At 50.1% G+C, this 19,588-nt stretch overlaps 2 protein-coding genes across 2 annotated transcripts; both read left to right on the top strand.

The window, feature by feature from the left end:
• Positions 1-431: 431 nt before the first annotated feature.
• Positions 432-2,071, top strand: LOC133055122 (insulin growth factor-like family member 1). The gene is made up of 4 exons (XM_061140576.1): positions 432-465; positions 1,344-1,397; positions 1,523-1,775; positions 2,062-2,071. Exons 1-4 carry the CDS (start codon positions 432-434, stop codon positions 2,069-2,071), a joined length of 351 nt encoding a protein of 116 aa, XP_060996559.1.
• Positions 2,072-14,874: 12,803 nt separating this feature from the next.
• PGLYRP1 (peptidoglycan recognition protein 1) lies at positions 14,875-19,099 on the top strand. The gene is made up of 3 exons (XM_061139648.1): positions 14,875-15,251; positions 18,018-18,139; positions 18,830-19,099. The coding sequence occupies exons 1-3, from the start codon at positions 14,980-14,982 to the stop codon at positions 19,009-19,011; spliced, it is 576 nt and encodes a 191-aa protein (XP_060995631.1). The 5' UTR covers positions 14,875-14,979; the 3' UTR covers positions 19,012-19,099.
• The last annotated feature ends 489 nt before the right edge of the window (positions 19,100-19,588 follow it).

Below are 19,588 nucleotides of genomic sequence, written 5' to 3'. Positions count from 1 at the left end.
CCACTGCAATGAGAAGCCTGCGCCCCGCAACTAGAGAGCAGCCCCTGCTCCCCTCAACTAGAGAAAAACCCACATGCAGCAACGAAGACCCAGCATCGCCAAAAATAAATAAATAAAATTATTAAAAAAAAAAAGTCCAGAAAGTAGACTTAGAGGATCTGATGGAAAAGCTGGCGGGTGGATTCATCCTGGGAGAGTGGGAAGGACCCCAAGGATCCCTGTTTACAAAAGAGGCTGCAGTGTGGGGGAGTGAGAGGGAGGCTCTGGTGGGGGGCGAGGAGGGGGTCCCATCGGTCTCCTCCTGGCTCTCAAAGGATTGACAAAATGTTCGACAGTGACGTGACCAAGCTCACATCTGAAACCTCTTGCTGCCCCAGGGACCCAGCGTGCCTCTGCAGGCCTGGCAGGAAGACAGGAGAGCTGATGACAGCATGCGCTTCTTTTTGGGGAAGGTGGAGGGGAGAGGTGCGGTATAAAACCACCTGCTGGGATCTGCCACACTTCCTTCCACTCCACCGCAGCCAACCCAGAGCCATGACTCCACGACGCTGCATCCTGGGTAAGAAGGACCAAATCCTGACTCTCTTCGAGCCCAAATCCAAAATCAGCCTCGATCCCATCCTCGCCTCAGTCCATTACTCCTCCTCCCTAGCCCCCGGCCAGACAAGTGACTCCATTATAGCGGTACCCCTTCCACATCCCCAAGGGCGTGCATGCCTGCTCAGTTGCTCAGTCATGTCCAGCTCTTTGGGACCCCATGGACTGTAGCCCTCCAGGCTCCTCTGTTCTTGGGATTCTCCAGGCAAGAATACAGGATTGGGCTGCCATTCCCTTCTTCAGGGGATCTTCCTGACCCAGGGATTGAGCCCGTGCTTCCTGCATTGGCAGGAGTGTTTATTAGCCCTGAACCACTTGAGAAGATCAAGAGCAGCCCCATCCATGTCCCTGATCAATTTCCAAACTCATGCCCAATGCCATACATTATGACAGGCTCCCACCCCAAATCCCAGCGTCTAAATTTTAATATTGGTCATGGATGCAACACGACACCAGTGTCAGCTCAGCTGCCTTTAGCGCCTGACCCCAGCTGAGCCTCCTGCTCTGAACTCTTCCCTCCCAGGGGAACACCACATCCCTCAGAACCCCAAACCCATTTCTCTGAGTCCTGCCTGCCTCCTCTCAACTTCCACAGACCCATAATCCCCAGACACCTAACACAGGTCTGCCTCTAACCTTTCCCCGAGCCTCAGTCAGGACAGACACCCCCTGGGACCTTCCCTCCTCCAGGCTGAGCTCCAGTGGCTGCCCCATCTGCCACACGTCATCCCTTTTTCCTCCCACAGCTGTCTTGGCTGCTGTCTGCATCCTTTTGCTCCCCTGCTCACACAGTGCCCCAGGTGAGCCCAGGAGGGACGTGGACGCTGGGGAGGTGGGGTGCCACTCCCAGAAGACCCCAGCCCAGGACTTGCCCATCCTGCTGCCGGGGCAACATCATCTCTGCTTTCTCCAGTGTCCCCCACAGGCCCTCAGCTGTTGCTGTGCCAGTCACACGAGCGATGTGGGAACCAGTTCTACGACCCCCGGCAGGACTGTTGCTATGACGATGCCGTGGTACCCTTGGGCAGGACCCAGAAGTGCGGAAACTGTACCTTTAGGGTCTGCTTCGAGCAGTGCTGCCCGTGGTTGGTCAACAGGCCCCAGGAGTCCTTCGTGGTGAAGGTGAAAGGTCACAGTTGTTACTCAGCCCCATCCTCGGATGATCGGGTTTGTAGCAGGTGAGGTTCTATGCCTTCCAAGGGAGGAGGGGGCGTGGAGGAGAGGGGCGGTCTGGAGACCCGTTCTATGATCCAACTCCCCCCCGCCCAGAAGGGGTCCTTCTGTCCCCGTCCCCCTGCTCTATTCCATCCACCTCTCCCTTCTCTGTTGCTTCTTTCTCCTTTTGTGTTTATATCTATTTCTTCCTCTTCGTTCGTTGGCTCGTGTCTCTTTTCCACTCCTTTGCCAGTAATCTGTCCATCCCTCCCCTTGTCCATCTCTCCCTTGCTGCCTCTCTCTCTCCAGTGTTGGCTGACAGACGATCACAGGTCGGTTGGATGCTGCGCCCTGAATGAGCCTGAAGAGGTGTGTTGTCCCCTTAGATCTGGGACACGGAGTGGGTTTTGGGGGGATAGGAGATACTCAGATTCAATCCCTCCCTCCTTATTCTGTCTCCTTTGTAACAGTCATCCTAAATCTGTCCTGCGTAGGGGGACTGGTCCCCTTTCTATGACCCTGGACATTCGTGAGAGGTTACTTCGTTGTTGGATGTCCCCAGGACCCTGACCTCTCACAATGACCCCTAAGACCAATACCGTGAGGGATGATCAATCCCCAGGCTGGCCCTGGGGACCCTTAATGAGATCCGTCATTCCCTTTGGCATTTTCTCCACCAGGAGCGCAATATAAATTCTGCAACCTTACATATTCTATCATGGCGGGACCTCGATGCAGACGGAGTCCTTTCTCCACTTCCAAAGGAGGCAAGATACACCCACTTTTCCACTTAAGAACAAACTTCAAGTTACCATGACCTGCTGGTTGCACTGAATAAAAATTCCATTTCAATCACAAGGCTCCGCTTTCTTGCACTGATCTCGACAGGGTGGGGGACGCGACTCACAGCGAGGGAGGGACGGGGTCTTCCGCGCGGAGCCCGAGTCTGGGCTGGTCTCTCCCTCCCAAACCCCCAACCAAGGAGGGAGGGTGGGTCGGCGCGCCCCCTGGCGGGCACTGGGCTCAGCGCGGGGGCGGGGCGCTTCTGAGGGGGGACCAGGAGGAAGGAAAAAAAGTCTCCCCTCTCTTGGAAATCCAAGCCTGGGGCTGGACTTTGCACCGGCCCGAAAATTGTAGTGTTGGGACTCTCACAAAGGAAGAATTTGCTGGTCTCCAAAAACGATTTCCTAGAAAGAAATCAAAATACGCGGCTTTACAAGATTCTGGAAACGGACATATCTGAACTTAGTAAGGCAGAGCAGAGGGAAAGGTCAGAGTGGTCAATTAGTAAGCCTTTCCTCCTCTGGAGTCAGCTCTGCTCAGAGAAGGGCCTGGAAGCTTCTGGAATGTTTGAACCTTTAACCAAAGGTCAGTTCAGCCCAGGCCCCTCTAAAGGCCACACCAGTGACACCGGCATTCCATGAGGGCTTAGAACAGAAAGTGGGGGAGAGGGCTATGATTGTCGGAGGCCCGTCTGGGGACACACCCAATTCAGGGACAAAAGGTATCACTCTATTCTGTGTAATTCTGATATAAAATTGTTTTATATCAATATAAACTTAACACATATGAAAAATAATTTCCATTTCTTTCACAACTCAAAAAGGGTCCAGGAAGGGATGGGACTGGCCCATGAAGTAAGTGCAAGGAGAGAGGAAGGAGTTTGGTTCCAGGGTGGGGAGGTGGGTCTGGACACCCTTTCAAGTCATTCTTCGCCAGAACATTCCAGAAGGGCGCTGGGTGCAGATGTGGCTGGGGCCTTCCCTGGTGGTCCAGTGGTGAAGACTCCACCATGTGTAAAGTCAATAGCTAGTGGGAACCTGGTGTAGAGCCCAGGGGGCTCAGCTCTGTGCTCTGTGATGACCCAGAGGGGTGGGACGGGGGGATGGAAGGGAGGTCCAAGAGAGAGGGGATGTGTGTACGCATAGAGCTGATCCACTTCGTTGTACAGCAGAAGCTAAATATTATATTTTACAATATTATATTGTAATATTGTAAAATAATATATCTACAATATTATAAAGCAGTTATACTCCAATATAAATAAATAAAATGAAGGGCGAAAAAAGAAAAACACTCCTCCATGCTTCCACTGCAGGGGGCACCGGTGCCATCCCTTGTCGGGGAATTAAGATACTGCACGCCACAAAAATTAATTAAGAAAATAAAAATAAAGAGAAGATAAGCTATGACCAAACTAGACAGCATATTAAAAAGTAGAGATATTACTTTGCCGACAAAGGTTCGTCTAGTCAAAGCTATGGTTTTTCCAATAGTCGTGTATGGATGTGAGAGTTGGACTATAAAGAAAGCTGAGTGCCGAGGAACTGATGCTTTTGAATTGTGGTGTTGGAGAAGACTCTTCAGAGTCTCTTGGACTGCAAGGAGACCCAACCAGCTCATCCTAAAGGGTATCAGACCTGGGTGTTCATCGGAAGGACTGATGCTGAAGCTGAAACTCCAATACTTTGGCCACCTGATGCAAAGAGCCGACTCATTGGAAAAGACCGTGATGATGGGAAAGATTGAAGGCAGGAAGAGAAGGGGATGACAGAGGAAGAGATGGTTGGATGGCATCACTGACTCAATGATGCCATGAGCTTGAGCAGACTCTGGGAGTTGGTGATGAACAGGGAAGCCTGGCATGCTGCAGTCCACGGGTCGCCAAGAGTTGGACACGACTGAGCAACTGAACTGAAAGAGAAGATCAGGAGGTGAGGCTGCAGATGAGGGAGAAGGAATGTGGGACAGGGCGTGGGGGTGGGGCACTCAGGATCTAGCCCTATGGGTGGGTCCCAGTCTTCATTCAAATCAAGGGCCAGGCAGCACAGGTTTGTAGGTGAGAGCCTATGAGAACTTCAGGTTGAAATCTACTGATTCTTATCTTGCCTCTAAGTGTCCCTCAACCTTTTCTCTTTCTTCTACCCTTTCCCTGTCCTTCCCAGTTGCCTCTTTTCTTAGTCTCTACCCTCAGGGTTCAGATCCACCCATCTTTCTCCTCACCATCAGACTTTGCTTGCTGTGATGTTGACACAGGGCTTCCCAGGTGGCTCAGGGGTGAAGAATCCTGCCGCCAATGCTGAGATGCAAGTGCAATCCCTGCATTTTGAAGGAATCAGGAAAATCCCCTGGAGAAGGAAGTGGCAACCCATGCCAGTATTCTTGCCTGGGCGATCCCAGGGACAGAGGAGCCTGGAGGGCCACAGTCCCTGGGGCTGCAAAGAATCGGACATGACTTAGTGACTGAACAAGGTTGGCACAGTCCCTTCTGGGTGAGATTCTAGAAGAGGGAGCTGGGTGGGGGGCACTGGCAGTAGATTCTCTTGCTTCTTTACTGGACGGGGGCGCTTTGAAAATTGCCTCAGGTTGGGATCGGAGGACTGTCCGCATCATTTCTGAGGTGCTGTGGGACCCTCTCCACAGACACCACCAGCTCAGCACAGTGACACGTGGCCCAGAATGAGAAAAGTTCTAGTGTCTATGTGACCTCCAGTCCTGGTATGGGACTTGAAGCAGCCTTGGGTGGCGCACTTCTGGGCCCACTGGGGCCTTGACTGAGATTGTGGCAAAGTCACCCCCTTGGAGAGCTTATGGAATGATGAACTCATTGTGTTTGAGAGAAGATTCCCATTTCTAGGAGATGGAGGTGACCATGGGAGAGATGGTGCAGGGCAAAAACTGACTATTCTCATCCTCCATTCTCTACCCAGTCACCATGATTGGGTCCTTCATGGGCTCCTCTCTCTAAACCTCTTAATGAAAAATGTCCATTGGTGTGGAAAGTGCTTTCCGATATACTAAGTATTTTATTAAAAATTCCACCTGTAGGGGCTTCCCTGGTGATCCGGTTGTTGAGTTCCTATGCAGGAGCCCCAGGTTGGATCCCTGATCAGGGAACTAGACCCCACATGCCGGAAGTAAAGATCCCAAGGGCTGCAACCAAGACCTGGTGCACCAAATACATAGATTTTTTTTAATTAAAGGAAAAAACAACAATAGCAAAAAAACCAAAAGCCTTTCCCTGCTCAAAGGAACAGAGCTCCTTGAAGAAATGACTGGTCTGGGAGCGGAGGCAGGGAAAGCACAGATAGGCCTGAAACATTTGGGGCCAGAAAGTGTGGACGGGAGTAGACAGAGAGTGACAGGGACCTGTCAAAAGGACCTTGTCCCACAGCTTCTCATCGCACATGACCCAAAGCTGCCCGCCAGTTGCTTACTCTTCACCTCCGCACCCCATCAGGAGATGCGCATGCGGCGGCATTGGCGGGCTGGGGCGGTCCTCGGTACCCATCTCAGCAGGCCAGCACCTCCATTGCGCGAAGGTGGCTCTCATGCCAACCCCTGACTCACACACTTAGACTGCTTGTTCCGCATTTCCAGAGGGGTCATTGTGTGGCCAGCCTCACCACTGACCTCACGCGTTCGCTTCATATACTTTGGTCCTGGTCCAGCGCTTGGAATCCCCCAACCCAGGTCCACTAGTACAACTCAGGCGGGGTGCACGGCGGGACGCTCTACCCCAGTCCCGATCGCATACCTGGTCGCTGTGGGGGCAGAGCAGGGAGAGAAAGCAGTTATATCACGGGAGAGACAGGCCCCCAGGAAAATCACAGAACAGGACTCCTTCGAGGCTAAGTGACCCACCTGATCCTAAGGGAGAAAACTCGCAGAGACGTGTGTGGACAAACAGAGTCGGCGCGCCCTCTGGCGGCGAAAGTGCGGATCTGCGGAGATCCGCGGGGATCCGCGGGGAAGGATGCTCCATCTACAAGGCCAAGAATAATCCCTAGGTCAGAGCTGACGGTGCTACACACCCAGGGCACCTGTTACCTGCCAGGCGCCACGCTAGCTGCATCATCCAAGTGAAATACAGTGTACCAGGCTTTTCAGAAGTAGTTATTCGTTTCCTTATTTACTGTATGTCTTTCCCACTAGAACGTGAGTGCTGGAAGTCCTGTTTTGCTCACAGCTGAATTCCTAGCACCTACAACAGGTAGGTGGGACACACAACACGTACTTAGTAAGCTATATGGACTGGAATTAACATCAATTTTGCCCTCAGATTTAGGCTTGAGTCTGTCTCCGCAGGGCAAGGCATCCCCAGGAGCTAAAATGTGCCCGAGTCCCCACTTCTGGACATGGTCTGGGACCTCGAGGCCCCCAGATTTGCTGAACAAGTAGCTCTTAGGCTTTTTCTGAAACTTGCACATGGGCCTGTTCCCTGAGTCGGTGATGTGAGGGGATCGGGAGTGTACCTCTAAACCTGAGGAAACTGCCCTATCTCTGGGGCTGTGGACAGAGCAGGGGCAAGCTGGTGGGGTGCACAGGTGGCCCCCAGGATGGGATGGGGAAAGGGCATTTGGAAAAGAAGAGGGGTGGTCTTCCAGTTAGGAGTGGAGGGGCCTCCACTGGAAGTCTCCATGTTCCTGGGTAGAATTCCAAGGTGTCAGGGAATTCTAAATTCAAATGGGATATTCCAGCCTCCAGTTCCTCTCCATTCCTGCAGGATGGGGAGCTGGGAGCACGTGTGAATGGAGGTTGCTTGAGTTAGCCCAGGTGAGGGGAGAAGACACCTACAGGGAGTCCTGGATGGGGAGGAGGGCGGTGTGAAAGGAGAGCAGTCCCCTCCCCAATAAAAAGGGACTAAAAAATGAGTGTTTATCACATGAGCATTGCAAATTACTAGAAGACTGACAGAGGGTACCCTCACGATCCAATAAATGTGGGAGAAAGCTGCCCCCCTTCCCCCACCCTATCTCCCCAGAGTGAACCAAGGACTTTGGCAGAAAAAGAAGTCCACTTTGAAATTACACCACCCAGAGTCGTTTGATAGGGACTGTCACTTTGCACGTATCTTTCTGTTTTCTTTTTTAGAGGTGTCTTTGTGAAGAGGGTAGATTATATTTTGTTTAGCAGCTGTTTGCTTGGTGTAAAACTTTTAAAAACTATTGGGACTTCCCTGGTGGTCCAGTGGTTAAGAATCTGCCTTCTAATGTAAGAGACGTGGATTCAATCTCTGGTCGGGGGACTAAGATCCCACATGCTGTGGGGCAACTAAACCCTGTACCACAGTGAAGATCCCATGGAAGACCCAACACAGCCAAATAAATCAACATATTTTTAAATATTTATTTATTTTGGCTGCACCAGGTCTTAGCTGTGGCACCTAAGATCTTCATTGCAGTACCCATGTGGGATCTAGTTCCCTGACCAAGGACGGAACCCGGACCCCCTGCATTGGGATCGTAGCGTCTTACCCACTGGACCACCAGGGAAGTTCTGGGTGTATAACCTTTAAATCTTTAGCAATAGGGTATGTAGGCCTCCATCTGTACTCTTGTTTATCAACCATCGTGTGAGAGGCAGCCCCAATGTTTACAACAGCCCTGTGAGGGAGGCACTGTTATGAAGTCCATTTCACAGATGGAGAAAGTGAGGGTGATATTCATGTGATATTCACATGCATTTATTACCAACTATGTGCTTAGAACTTAGGATATAATGGTGTGTGGGAGGGGGAGATGATAGCCCATTTTTTATCTTTAAATGGGGCAATTATACATCCTGTAATTTTGGGAACAATCTCGTGGTTGCCCATTGATGCAACATAAATATTAAGGGCTCCCTCATTCACTCTTAGGTGTCATGGTTTGGACAATAAATTATATGATGGCCCTTCTTAGAAACCTCACTGTATAGGAGAAACAAAGATTAAAGAATTAAACAGGGAGGTTTATAACTACAGTTGTGACAAATACAGAGATGGAAATAGCATGCGGAAAGTAAAATAGCAGGGTTTGTCTTAGTCCAAGATATCAGAAAGGTAGTGTCAGTCTGAGAAGGTGACTCTGAAGGACTAGTAAGTGACAATTAGGATGGAGCAGGTGAGCAGGGATATTCCACGCTTGGCAACGTCGAGGGAAATATAAAGATTCTGCTTTGTGTTTTAAACTTGTTCTTGCTAGAATCACCATTTAATTGGACTCCGATCATTGTTGCTATAACAAAAAAACAAGTAATTTTTTACTAACTGCAAGAAAATCTAGAGGGGGTTTATACCGGCTGAATTGAGTATTTTAAAAATCAAACAACAGCTAATGAGTTAAATATTTTAAAAATTCAGCTTCCTAAAACATAGCAAATAGATCTAATTTCATCCTATCAAAAAAGTATTCAAGTAGTACTATATATAAAATAGATAACCAACAAAGACCTAATGTGTTGCACAGGGAACTATAGTCAATATTTTGTAATAATTTATAAGGGAAAAGAATCTGAAAAAGAATATAAACACATATATATTTAAATATGTGTGTGACTGAACCACTTTGCCGTACACCTGAAACTAACACAATATTGTAAATCAACTATACTTCAATTGAAAACTTACATGGGACTTCCTGGTGATCCAGTGGCTAAGACTCTGAGCTCCCAATGCAGGGGATGGGGGTTCGATCCATGGTCAGGGAACTAGATCTCACATACTGCAACTAAGAGTTCACACCTGACGCAGCCAGATATTTAAATAAATAAATATTTTAAATTACATTAAAAATATTTAAAAGATTCAAGTAATACAGCCTCAAGGTTCAAGGAAATATAACAATTACCCATTGTTATGAATTGCTCTAAATGTTCACAGGGGCATGTCTTAATTTTAGGCTGACAAGATACAGAATAAATAAAATTCTAACAAGGGAAGTCTTCACCCCACCTAGCTAATGATTGCACCCTTAGTTTCGTTAAGGAATATGATGTGTAAACATTTCCGTCTTTTTACAAAAGGTTAGTTGAGTGTTTTGTAATATGAAAGTTAAAGTACAAGGTTGCCGGATTTCTTCAAGTTCCTCTTTGTACAGAGTCCCCCCGGGGGCAAGGTAGTCAAAGTTTCTTCACGGACAGCAAGAGGGCAGGGTGGCTGGGTGGCTCCGGAAGAAGGTCTTGGCCACGATCGAGGTGAGGCTGGGGTGGAAGCAACCCATTCTGTTGGCCATGGTGAGGAGCATGGGTCTCATCCTGAGTCATGAGAAACCACAGAAAAAAATATGACTGGCTTTTTGATTTGAGCCTGGGCCTCACAGGGGCCAGGGTGCAAGATGCAAGGTCATTGAGGAGGTAGGAGCAAAATCCAGGTGCGAGAAGATGGTAACTGAATCCAAGTGGAGAAGGCAGAAATAGACAGGAGTATCCTGATTTAGACGGTATTTAGGAGACGGACCTCCCTGGTGGTCCAGTTATTAAGAATCCGCCTGCCAATGCAGGGGACATGGATTTGATCCCTGGTCCTGGAAGACCCCATATACTGTGGAGCAACTAAGCCTGTGTGCCACAACTCCTGAGCCCGCACACTCTAGAGCTCACACTCTGCAACAGGAGAAGCCCCTGCTCACAGCAACTAGCAGAAGTCCCTGCCGAGCAATGAAGACCCAGCACAACCAAAAGAAAAAAAAGGGGGGGGTAGTATTTAGGAGATAGCAGCATCATGACTTGGGGATGGATCAAACAGGTATCCAGTCATTCAGTAACTATCTATTGAGCACCTGCTTGGTGCTGGGCATCATTTGGGGTGCTGATTTTTGGGGAGAGAGTAGGAGATGGTCAAGGATGGTACTCAGATTTATGGCTTTTGTAACTGGAAGATGATCGTATCATTCCCTCAGACAGGGAGTCCTGGAAGAGGGCCAATTCTGGAGGAGGAAATCATGACCCATTTTGGAAATCTGGCGTTTGAGGTGCCTCTGGAACACCCCAGTGGAGATGTCAAGTAGGCAGGTGGATACGCAGATCCAGAATTCAGCTGAGAGCTCAGACATAAAAATAGGAAAGTCATCTGCATTTTGGTGTGACTGAAGCTATTGTCTGGATAAGGTCACCTGGCAGAAAGAGTATAATGATCAAGAAGGGAAGAATGAAATAAATAAATAAAAATTAAAAAAAAAAAAAAAGAAGGGAAGAATGAGTCTGAAAGTGAGAACAAAAGGCCAGCCAGAGAAGTAGAAGGAAAATGAAGAAAGTCTTACGACACAAAAGCTAAAGGAAGTGAGCATTTTGAGGAGAAGGAAGTGTTCAGCTATGTCAAATGCTGTCCAGTTGCCCAAGGTTATTCAGCTAATATGTGGCAGGGCTGAAATGCAAAACTAGGCTCACACCATACGCAATTATAAATTCCAACCCAGGTAAAGATCTAAAAGCAAGACACACAGTAACGTTTTATTAAAAGAAGATGTTTTATAATCTTATTTGTGGAAAGATCTTCTTAAGGTTAAGACAGAAAACAAACTATTTTTTAAAAACTTTAATAGACTGGAGGAAAAGATTTGCAGTACATTTGAGAGACATAGGGTTAAATCCTCATATGCAAAAACCCAACAGGAAATGATTAAAGAAATAAACAAACAGTTCCCAGAAGATGGACACAAACATCTGTTAATATGTAAAAAGATAGTCACCTGTCTAAGGTTGAGGAAATGCAAGTAAGACAATAATGAGATACCATTCCTTGGACTGACCACATTGCTGGGGAAACTAAACACTAAAACTTTTTTTGGAATGCCATTAAGCAATATCTAATAAAATCTAAAATGTAGCTTTTTCCTGACCAGAATATTTGTGCATGGTGTCCTCATGGTATGAAAGTAACAGAGCTCTCCACTGTTCACACTATTAACTATCAATTCTATTCTATTCTATTAATTGTATTAACTCTATAAAGTGCATTTGTACCTTTTTCTATATGTACCTGATTCTTTAATGCTCTTAAAAAGAACTGAGACAAAATATACATACTCAACAACTCAACAATCTCAGTAATGGGGTTGTTTTCTTCACTTTGCAAATTGATAAGAAACAGGCAAACAATCCATTTTTTTTTTAAACTGGCAATGGAAAATTAAAGACAACTGACCAAAGACACATCCAAATGGGCAGCAAACAGAGAAATACAAAGTCCCTCGAGTGGTCATAAAATCACCAATTAATGTTCCAAAGAGATTTCACTTTATACCCATAAATTTAAGAAGTGATAACACCCACTTCTGGGGTGAGTGGGGGCTCTAATACATTAGTAGTAGAAATATGAACGGTTAACGGTCTTCTGGGGAAAACAATCTGGTAATATCTATTAAATATGTATACCCTTCGACCTAGCAAGTCTATATGTACAATTTATAAGCACGCCAATGTGTAAGGCTGCTATATCTTACAATGATGTTTTGTGCAGCACTGGGCAGGATGGTAAAGAGGGACTGAAAATCTTCAAAGAAGAAACGTCAGACTTCCCTGGTGGCCCAGTTGTTTAAGAATCTGCCTACCAGTGCAGGGGACATGGGTTGGATCCCTGATCCAGGAAGATCTCACGTGTCGAAGAGCAGCTAAGCCCGAGCACCACAACTACTGAGCCTGTGCTCTAGAGCCCATGAGCTGCAACTACTGAGCCTGCCTGCCTACAGCCCGCGCTCCGCAATAGGAGAAGCCGCTGCAGTGAGAAGCCCGTGTACTGCAACTAGAGAGCGGCCCCCGCTCACTAGAGAAAGTCTGAGCGCAGCAAGGAAGACCCAGCACAGACAAAAATAAAATTTAAAAAAGAAATATTATGTAGCTATCATGAAAGACAGATTAGAACTACGTAGATGTATTGCCCTGGAGAGATGCCTATGAAATATTAGGTGACAAAAGGCAAATCGATGCTATGCCAGCAAATTTGGAAAACTCAGCAGTGGCCACAGGACTGGAAAAGGTCCGTTTTCATTCCAATCCCAAAGAAAGGCAATGCCAAAGAATGCTCAAACTACCACACAATTGCACTCATCTCGCACGCTAGTAAAGTAATGCTTAAAATTCTCCAAGCCAGGCTTCAGCAATACATGAACCGTGAACTTCCAGATGTTCAAGCTGGTTTTAGAAAAGGCAGAGGAACCAGAGATCAAATTGCCAACATCCACTGGATCATCGAAAAAGCAAGAGAGTTCCAGAAGAACATCTATTTCTGCTTTGTTGACTATGCCAAAGCCTTTGACTGTGTGGATCACAAAAAACTGTGGAAAATTCTGAAAGAGATGGGCATACCAGACCACCTGACCTGCCTCTTGAGAAACCTGTATGCAGGTCACGAAGCAACAGTTAGAACTGGACATGGAACAACAGACTGGTTCCAAATAGGAAAAGGAGTACGTCAAGGCTGTATATTGTCACCCGACTTATTTAACTTATATGCAGAGTACAACATGAGAAACGCTGGGCTAGAAGAAGCACAAGCTGGAATCAAGATTGCCGGGAGAAATATCAATAACCTCAGATATGCAGATGATACCACCCTTATGGTTTTGATTTAATTTTATTTTAAAAAATGTGTCCATATATGTATGTTTGTAGGAAGCAGAATGTGGTTTAGAGCTTAATCTCTGGAGTCTGAAACTTGTGGCAACATCCAGTCATCACCATCTTCTCCCTGAATGTAATAACCCTTTTGTGTCTCAGCTTCCTTGATTATAGAAAAGGCAGGTTAATAATATCTGCCTCACACACCTTGCTGGGAGCACGAACTGAGATAATTCATGAACTTGCTTGAGGATGCCTGGTGAGTCATTCAGCAATATCACAGGTATAAACATGATCTACATGAGCATGGAGAACATGGTGGAAGAAAATATACCACACTGTTCTCACTGGTGACCTCGGGTGGGCGGGGCTGGACAGAGGGGGGCACAGCTGATTAACATTTGTGTCAATTCAACTTGTTACAGCTAGCATACATTATTTTTAATTTTTTTCATGTATTTATTTTTGGTTGCACTGGGTCTTTTTGCTGCGAGCTGACTTTCTCCAGTTACAGCCAGCAGGGGCTACTCTCTAGTTTCGGTGCACAGGTTTCTCACTGTGATGGTTTCTCTTGTTGCAAAGCCCGGGCTCTTGGCATGCGGGCTTCAGTAGTCGTGGCACATGGGCTTTAGAGTGTGGGCTCAGTAGTTGTGGTTTGTGGGCTTAGCTGCCCCTCGGCATGTGGAATCCGCCTGCACCAGGCATCAAACCCGTGTCATCTGCATTGGCAGCTGGCCTCTCGACCATAGGACCACCAGGGAAGTCCTTTGAAAATTTTTCATTAGAGCATGGTTGATCTACAATGTTATGTTAGCTTCTGCTATACATTAAAGTGAAGCATATGTTACTTTTGTAAAAAAAAAATCCTTAAAAAAAAAAAAAATCTACCAAAGTAGAAGGGAAAGCAAACTCCCTGAATGCAGCAAGTGCCTCTAGGAGGTCATGGGAAAGGAGGCCTGGGCAGGGCAGAGTCCCCGGGGAAGTCTTCTGCCCCATTTGTGATCCCAAGCCGCTGAGTGGTGCTAGGTAATGGCTGTTCCTCTCTGGACCTCAGGATCCCTCCTGTGGAGGATGGAGCTTAGGGCATCTGACCAAGGGCAGATCTGAGGTCGAATCCTGGTGAAGCTTATGGGGCACTCGGAGTCACACATCTTCTAAGCGATCATCCCATGAATTAGAGACTTTATAGTATCAGGCCCATTTTGCAGGTGGAGAAAACTGAGTCACAGAAAGGTTAAAGTCACTTGTGCAAGCTCACACACTGGAATGTCACCAGCTTCAAACACAAACAGCCTGGCTCTGAATGGGGGTTCTGGACCACCAGGCTCTCCTACCTCCCATGTATCAGCAAGGTGATCAGCCCGCTTCTGGCCTCAGTTGACTCAACTGTGAAATGGGCTTTCCATGATGCACCTCTTCCGTTTGCTGCAAGGGTTAAATGACATCGGGCTTAGGCCCAGGAGAAGTGTTTTCAAAAATGGGCCCCTGTGTTTCTTCAGTTCCTTGCAGGAAGAAGGGAGAAGAGGCCTCAGGGCCTCCCGGTTTTCTCTCCTCCTGGTTTTAAGTTCCTGGTGAGTTGTCCAATGCCCCACCGAGGGCAGAGACAAAGCAGGGGAGAGATCCAGACACTGAGTCTTCCAGAAACCACGGTTTCGCCCAGGGGCTTGTGTGCCTCTCCCCACCCCCGACTCCCAGCTGGATGAACAGGCTCCCCTCTCCCCACCTCGCCCAGACCTGACCATACCACATCCTGTTGGGGCCCCGCCAGAGAAGGAAGAGGAGTCCCTCCCAGGCGTGAGGCAAGACCTTTCCCGCATGGCTCCCTCCAACCCACTGCCCCCACCGCGTCCCCACAGATAAAGGCCCAGGGCCGGCTGCGCGCCCTAGGCATCTCCGTGCGTCCTGCCTGCCATGTCTCGCCGCCGCGCGCTGCTCGCCTGGGCCCTCCTCGCCCTCCTGGGCCTCGGGGCGGCTCAAAAAGACTGCGGCCCCATCGTGTCCCGCCGAGAGTGGAAGGCCCAGGCGTCCAGGTGCAGCCAGAGGCTAAGACAGCCCGTACGCTACGTCGTGGTGTCGCACACGGCGGGCAGCGTCTGCAACACTCCGGCCTCGTGCCAGCAGCAGGCCCGAAACGTGCAGTACTACCACGCGCAGCAGCTGGGCTGGTGCGACGTGGGCTACAAGTGAGTGCGCAGGGGAGGCAGGGGCTGGAGCCGCGGATGTAGGGAGAGAAGCGCGCGGGGGCGACGGGAGACCGCGGGGACCCGATTCTAGAGGCGCCTGCAGGATGCCGGCAGCGTCTTTGTTTCTCCCCCAGGGCGCCGCTTAGGGCTGGGCGCGTGCAGGCACCGCGGACCTGCAAGGGGGAGGGGAAGGGGCTGCGGTCCTAACTCTGACCCCAGAGGAAGGGAGAGATTTTGCAGGTACAGGAACAAGTCCTGTGCACTGGATTCACCTGGTAAAGTCTAGTGCCTGGTGAGGCCGGGGTTGGGGTTATGTCCCAGCTCCCTTTACCCCTGGTTGAGCCCTGGGGCAGGCATGCCCCTCTCTCAGCTTCAGGGTCCTCTCCCTCCTCTGCAAAGTCGACGGGGTCGTGGGCCACTCCATTGCTGAGCCAGCCAATACGCCTTAGAACACTGCCTGGCGTGCACTGGGAGCCCCCAGATGCATGGTCTGTTACTATGTGCCAGGATGTGTGCCAGGGGCTAGCATGGGGACCCAGCCGTGGACACAGAATCTAGCCCAGAGGGATATAAAGACCAGCAGGCAGCAACAGGTGAGAAACAAGCGAAGTCCATGAGATGAATTTAGACGGTGATGGAAGCGCTGGATAAAGGGAACAGAGGGATTGACGAGAGAGCCGTGGGCCGCAGGGCAGTGAACTGGGGGTACTGCAGAGGTAAAGGCCAGGAGGCCGAGGGAAGGGGTCAGGCCTGGGGGACAGAGAACAGGGTGGCTGGAGCTAGCTGGAAAGTGATATCAAGTGAGGAGGAAGAGGTCGGCAGGGGCCAGATGGCACAGGGTCTCGTGGGTTACAGGGAGGACCTCAGTTCTACTCTCAGACAGCAGCCGTGAGAGGGATGCCAGCCGGCTTGGGGTCCAAGAAACTCCCACTGGCTGTGGTGTGGAGAACAGATGGCAGGGGCTGACGGCAGAAACAGGGGCCGGGATTGGTTAGATCTGCCTCTGGGGCCCACGCCCGCCAGCTCCCTCTCCAGGGGACCAGGCTGGGGTCCCACACACAGATTTGTACTCTAATTGATTCTCGGGCCTCCGTAAGCACCAGAATCGCCTCACTGGGAATGCAGACTCCCAGGCTCCATCCTGAGAGATGCTTCAATAGGGCTGGGGTGAGGCCAGGAAATCTGAGGACCTCACTCGGAGAAACTGAGAAGCCTCCAAGAGTATCTCCAGCTCTTCTGGCTCCAGATATTACAATCCAAAGGTCTCAACTTCAAAATTTTGTTTCCAGGAATTGGGCAGTCCAATTCTAAGTGTTTCCCTGAAGGAGTGAAGTCCAGAGAGTTTGGCTTCGGGGCCTCTGGTCTAAATCACTTTAGAGGAAACCTGACTGAAGTTTGTTCCTCCAATTTTAGGCTGCAGAGTCTGATCCCAATGTTTTGAATCTCCCTTCCTTGTCACATCTTGCTCGGAGCCTCAGTTTCTTCACCTGTAAAATGGGGCTCCTGACCACCCAACCTGGTGGTGGTGTTTGACGTTTAAATGAGACGCGTCCATTTAACAAAGATACAGAGAGTACCAGTTGCTTGTGCTAGGGGCAGAGGCTGTGGCAGGGCCATGCCCAGCCCAGTCCTGGTGGTCAGCGTCACTGTGGTATTTCTAGTCTCTTCAGTCTGTATTCTGAGAACCTGGTATCCCAAGTGGTGATGTCAGCACCCAATATTAGGAGTTGCCATGTTCTGTGCATTCTTGACCACCTCATGAGCCAGAGGGCTGAGGGGGCCAATCTCAAGTCTCCAAAAAGCCAATCTTCTGGTTAATTCCCATGTGCTCAGATGCTCAGTCATGTCCGACTCTGCGACCCCATAACTGTAGCCAGGCTCCTCTGTCCATGGGATTCTCCAGGCAAGAATACTGGAGTGGGTTGTCACACCCTCCTCCAGGGTGTCTACCCAACCCAGGGATCGAACCTGGGTCTCTTAGATCTCCTGCATTGGCAGGTGGGTTCTCTACCCCAGAGTCACCTGGGAAGCCCAGCCACCTGGGCTTAATTCCAACGTGCCCAATCAAACTCGCTCAATCAAGACATGCTGAATGAGTACGTCTGAAGGATCTGCTTCTAGGATTGGAAGCCTCAAGGAGACAGGTGCTGGGGCTCCGGGGTTTGTGTCTGGTTGCCATGCCAACCCTCGAGTCCCTGATCCTGTCAATCAAGTGCATCTCAGCAGGGAAGAGGAAGCAGGAAGCAGGCTGGGAGCTTCTCAGTAGAGAGTCCTGAGAACTCACTAGTCTCCAGGACAGGACCTTGGGTAAATACTCTAAGTCAGCTTCCTCAGCTTAAAGTGGAGAGGACGGCAGTGTCTGCCTCAGAGGATTACACGTGAGGAGTCAACGAATCAAGCGCTCAACCAATCCTCCAGGGAGGCAGGAGAGAGAGCAAGGATTCAGACCATGTGGACGGGAGTCACAGAGACCTGGGTGAAAATCCAGCTGTGTGACCTCGGGCAGGTGTTGCCACCTCTCTGAGTAGCTATGGGATGGGGGCAGTGGCAGCTCATGGAGTTAGGGATGCAAAAAGCTGCACCTAGAACTGTGCTTGCCAAATAGCAAGGGCCAGGGTCACTGTTTTTATTGTGGAAGATTAGGGGATAAGGAGCAGGGTTGCTGGGGAAATTGTGAGTGGCAGGGGCAGGGACAGGGGTGGGGTGAGCAGAGGAGGGAGAAGGAGTCCTCCCCCAGGAAGCCCTCCATCACTCTCCCACCCACAGTTTCCTGATCGGAGAAGATGGGCTCGTGTATGAGGGCCGGGGCTGGAACACCATAGGTGCCCACTCTGGGGCCACGTGGAACCCCATATCCATCGGCATCTCCTTCATGGGCAACTACATGGGTAAGTGTCCAGCCGTCAGCGAGGGGGCTGACATGGGTCCTGGGGGATGGCACTTCGTGGTGCATCGTGTCTGGGAGCCTCTGTCACCTACAAGCTCTGTGACCTCAGGCGCGATTCTGTTTCTCTGAGCCTCGTTTCCTCTTTTGGATCAAGTCCATTTCCAACCACATGGTTTCAGTGATGACGAGTTCATCTCTATAAAAGTTCTTAGGTCAGTCCATGAGCTGGAGGATTAGGCTTAACCTGAGAAGTGCTTGGAGTGGACTGCCATTTCCTCCTCCAGGGGAATCTTCCTGGCCCAGGGATCAAACCCAGGTCTCCTGCATTGCGGGTAGATTCCTTACCGTCTGAGCTACCAGGGAAGCCCCAGAAGTGCTTGATAAGTGGCAGCTATAGCTGTGGATCGGATGGGAAGGTCTGGGGGCAGAGGAGGGTGAATAAATGATCATCTTGATGGCCGACACTTGCGGAGGGCTGGCTCTACACACAGTCACTCATCTTGCCGTCCCCCAGCCCTGTGGGCAGGTGCTGTCATTCTCCCCTTTCACAGATGAGAAAACTGAGGCACAGAGCAGTGGCAGGCCAGGTTCTGGGCCCAAGTGGGCCAGCTCCGAGTGGAACATCACAGCACTACCCACACTCCCTCAGTCCTCGGAGGAAGCCCCAGCCTAACTCCTGCCTCTCCCCCAGATCGGGCGCCCCCGGCCCGTGCTCTCAAGGCGGCCCGGAGTCTGCTGGCTTGCGGCGCGGCTCGGGGACACCTGACTCCTAACTACGAGATCAAAGGACACCGGGATGTGCAGCAGACGCTCTCTCCAGGGGACAAGCTCTATGAAATCATCCAGCAGTGGCCACATTACCGCGGCGTGTGAGGTCCTGCCCGTCTTCTCACACCCCACCCATCCCATCAGAAACCCCACTGCCTCCCCCTGCCCCAATAAAGGCGAAGCTCAAACTATATTCCTGTGTCCTGCCATACACCTCTTCTCTCTCCCTCCCACAGACCTCAGCCTCACACCACCCCTCCCCCACCACCTCCCAGAGCCCTGACCTTTGCTGGTGCTCAGAACCCAGAGGTCCCGACCCTGAACCGAGACCCCAGAGATCCCAGCTCGGAAGCAACATCACAGCTCAGAACCCGGAGGTCTCAGGTCAGAGCGCCAGGAATTAGCACCAAGTCCGCTGAGACGTCACCACCAGCAGCTCAGGGGTCCTCACCTCCCGGACAGTGAGCCATGCTACAAGACACCCCCTCTCTACCTCACCACCAAAGACATCCAGGGCAGCATCTCTGCTTGGATCGCTGTGGGGATGAGCTACTCACTCCCAACCCTCGGATACCCCCCTTTCATTGCTTTAGAAAGTGCGAGAGTCTTTCCTGAGCCTGTACCCCCATCTGCCTCCCAGTCATAGCCAGAAATACACACAGGAACCAGTTTATACACCCTG

The sequence above is a fragment of the Dama dama genome, chromosome 4, assembly GCF_033118175.1.
Source record: "Dama dama isolate Ldn47 chromosome 4, ASM3311817v1, whole genome shotgun sequence".
Taxonomy (NCBI): Eukaryota; Metazoa; Chordata; class Mammalia; order Artiodactyla; family Cervidae; genus Dama; species Dama dama.
The sequence above is the reverse complement of the archived record's forward strand: the minus strand, read 5'-3'. Positions and strand labels throughout refer to the sequence as shown.

What these genes read in the sequence shown, in the direction of transcription:
- LOC133055122 (XM_061140576.1), top strand. Translation starts at nt 432, where the DNA reads ATGCGCTTCTTTTTGGGGAAGGTGGAGGGGAGAG. An exon ending in GGGGAAGGTGGAGGGGAGAG is followed by an intron (nt 466 to 1,343) that starts GTGCGGTATAAA and finishes TTCCTCCCACAG; the next exon opens with CTGTCTTGGCTGCTGTCTGC. An exon ending in CTGCTCACACAGTGCCCCAG is followed by an intron (nt 1,398 to 1,522) that starts GTGAGCCCAGGA and finishes TGTCCCCCACAG; the next exon opens with GCCCTCAGCTGTTGCTGTGC.
- PGLYRP1 (XM_061139648.1), top strand. Translation starts at nt 14,980, where the DNA reads ATGTCTCGCCGCCGCGCGCTGCTCGCCTGGGCCCTCCTCGCCCTCCTG. An exon ending in TGGTGCGACGTGGGCTACAA is followed by an intron (nt 15,252 to 18,017) that starts GTGAGTGCGCAG and finishes TCCCACCCACAG; the next exon opens with TTTCCTGATCGGAGAAGATG. An exon ending in CTTCATGGGCAACTACATGG is followed by an intron (nt 18,140 to 18,829) that starts GTAAGTGTCCAG and finishes CCTCTCCCCCAG; the next exon opens with ATCGGGCGCCCCCGGCCCGT.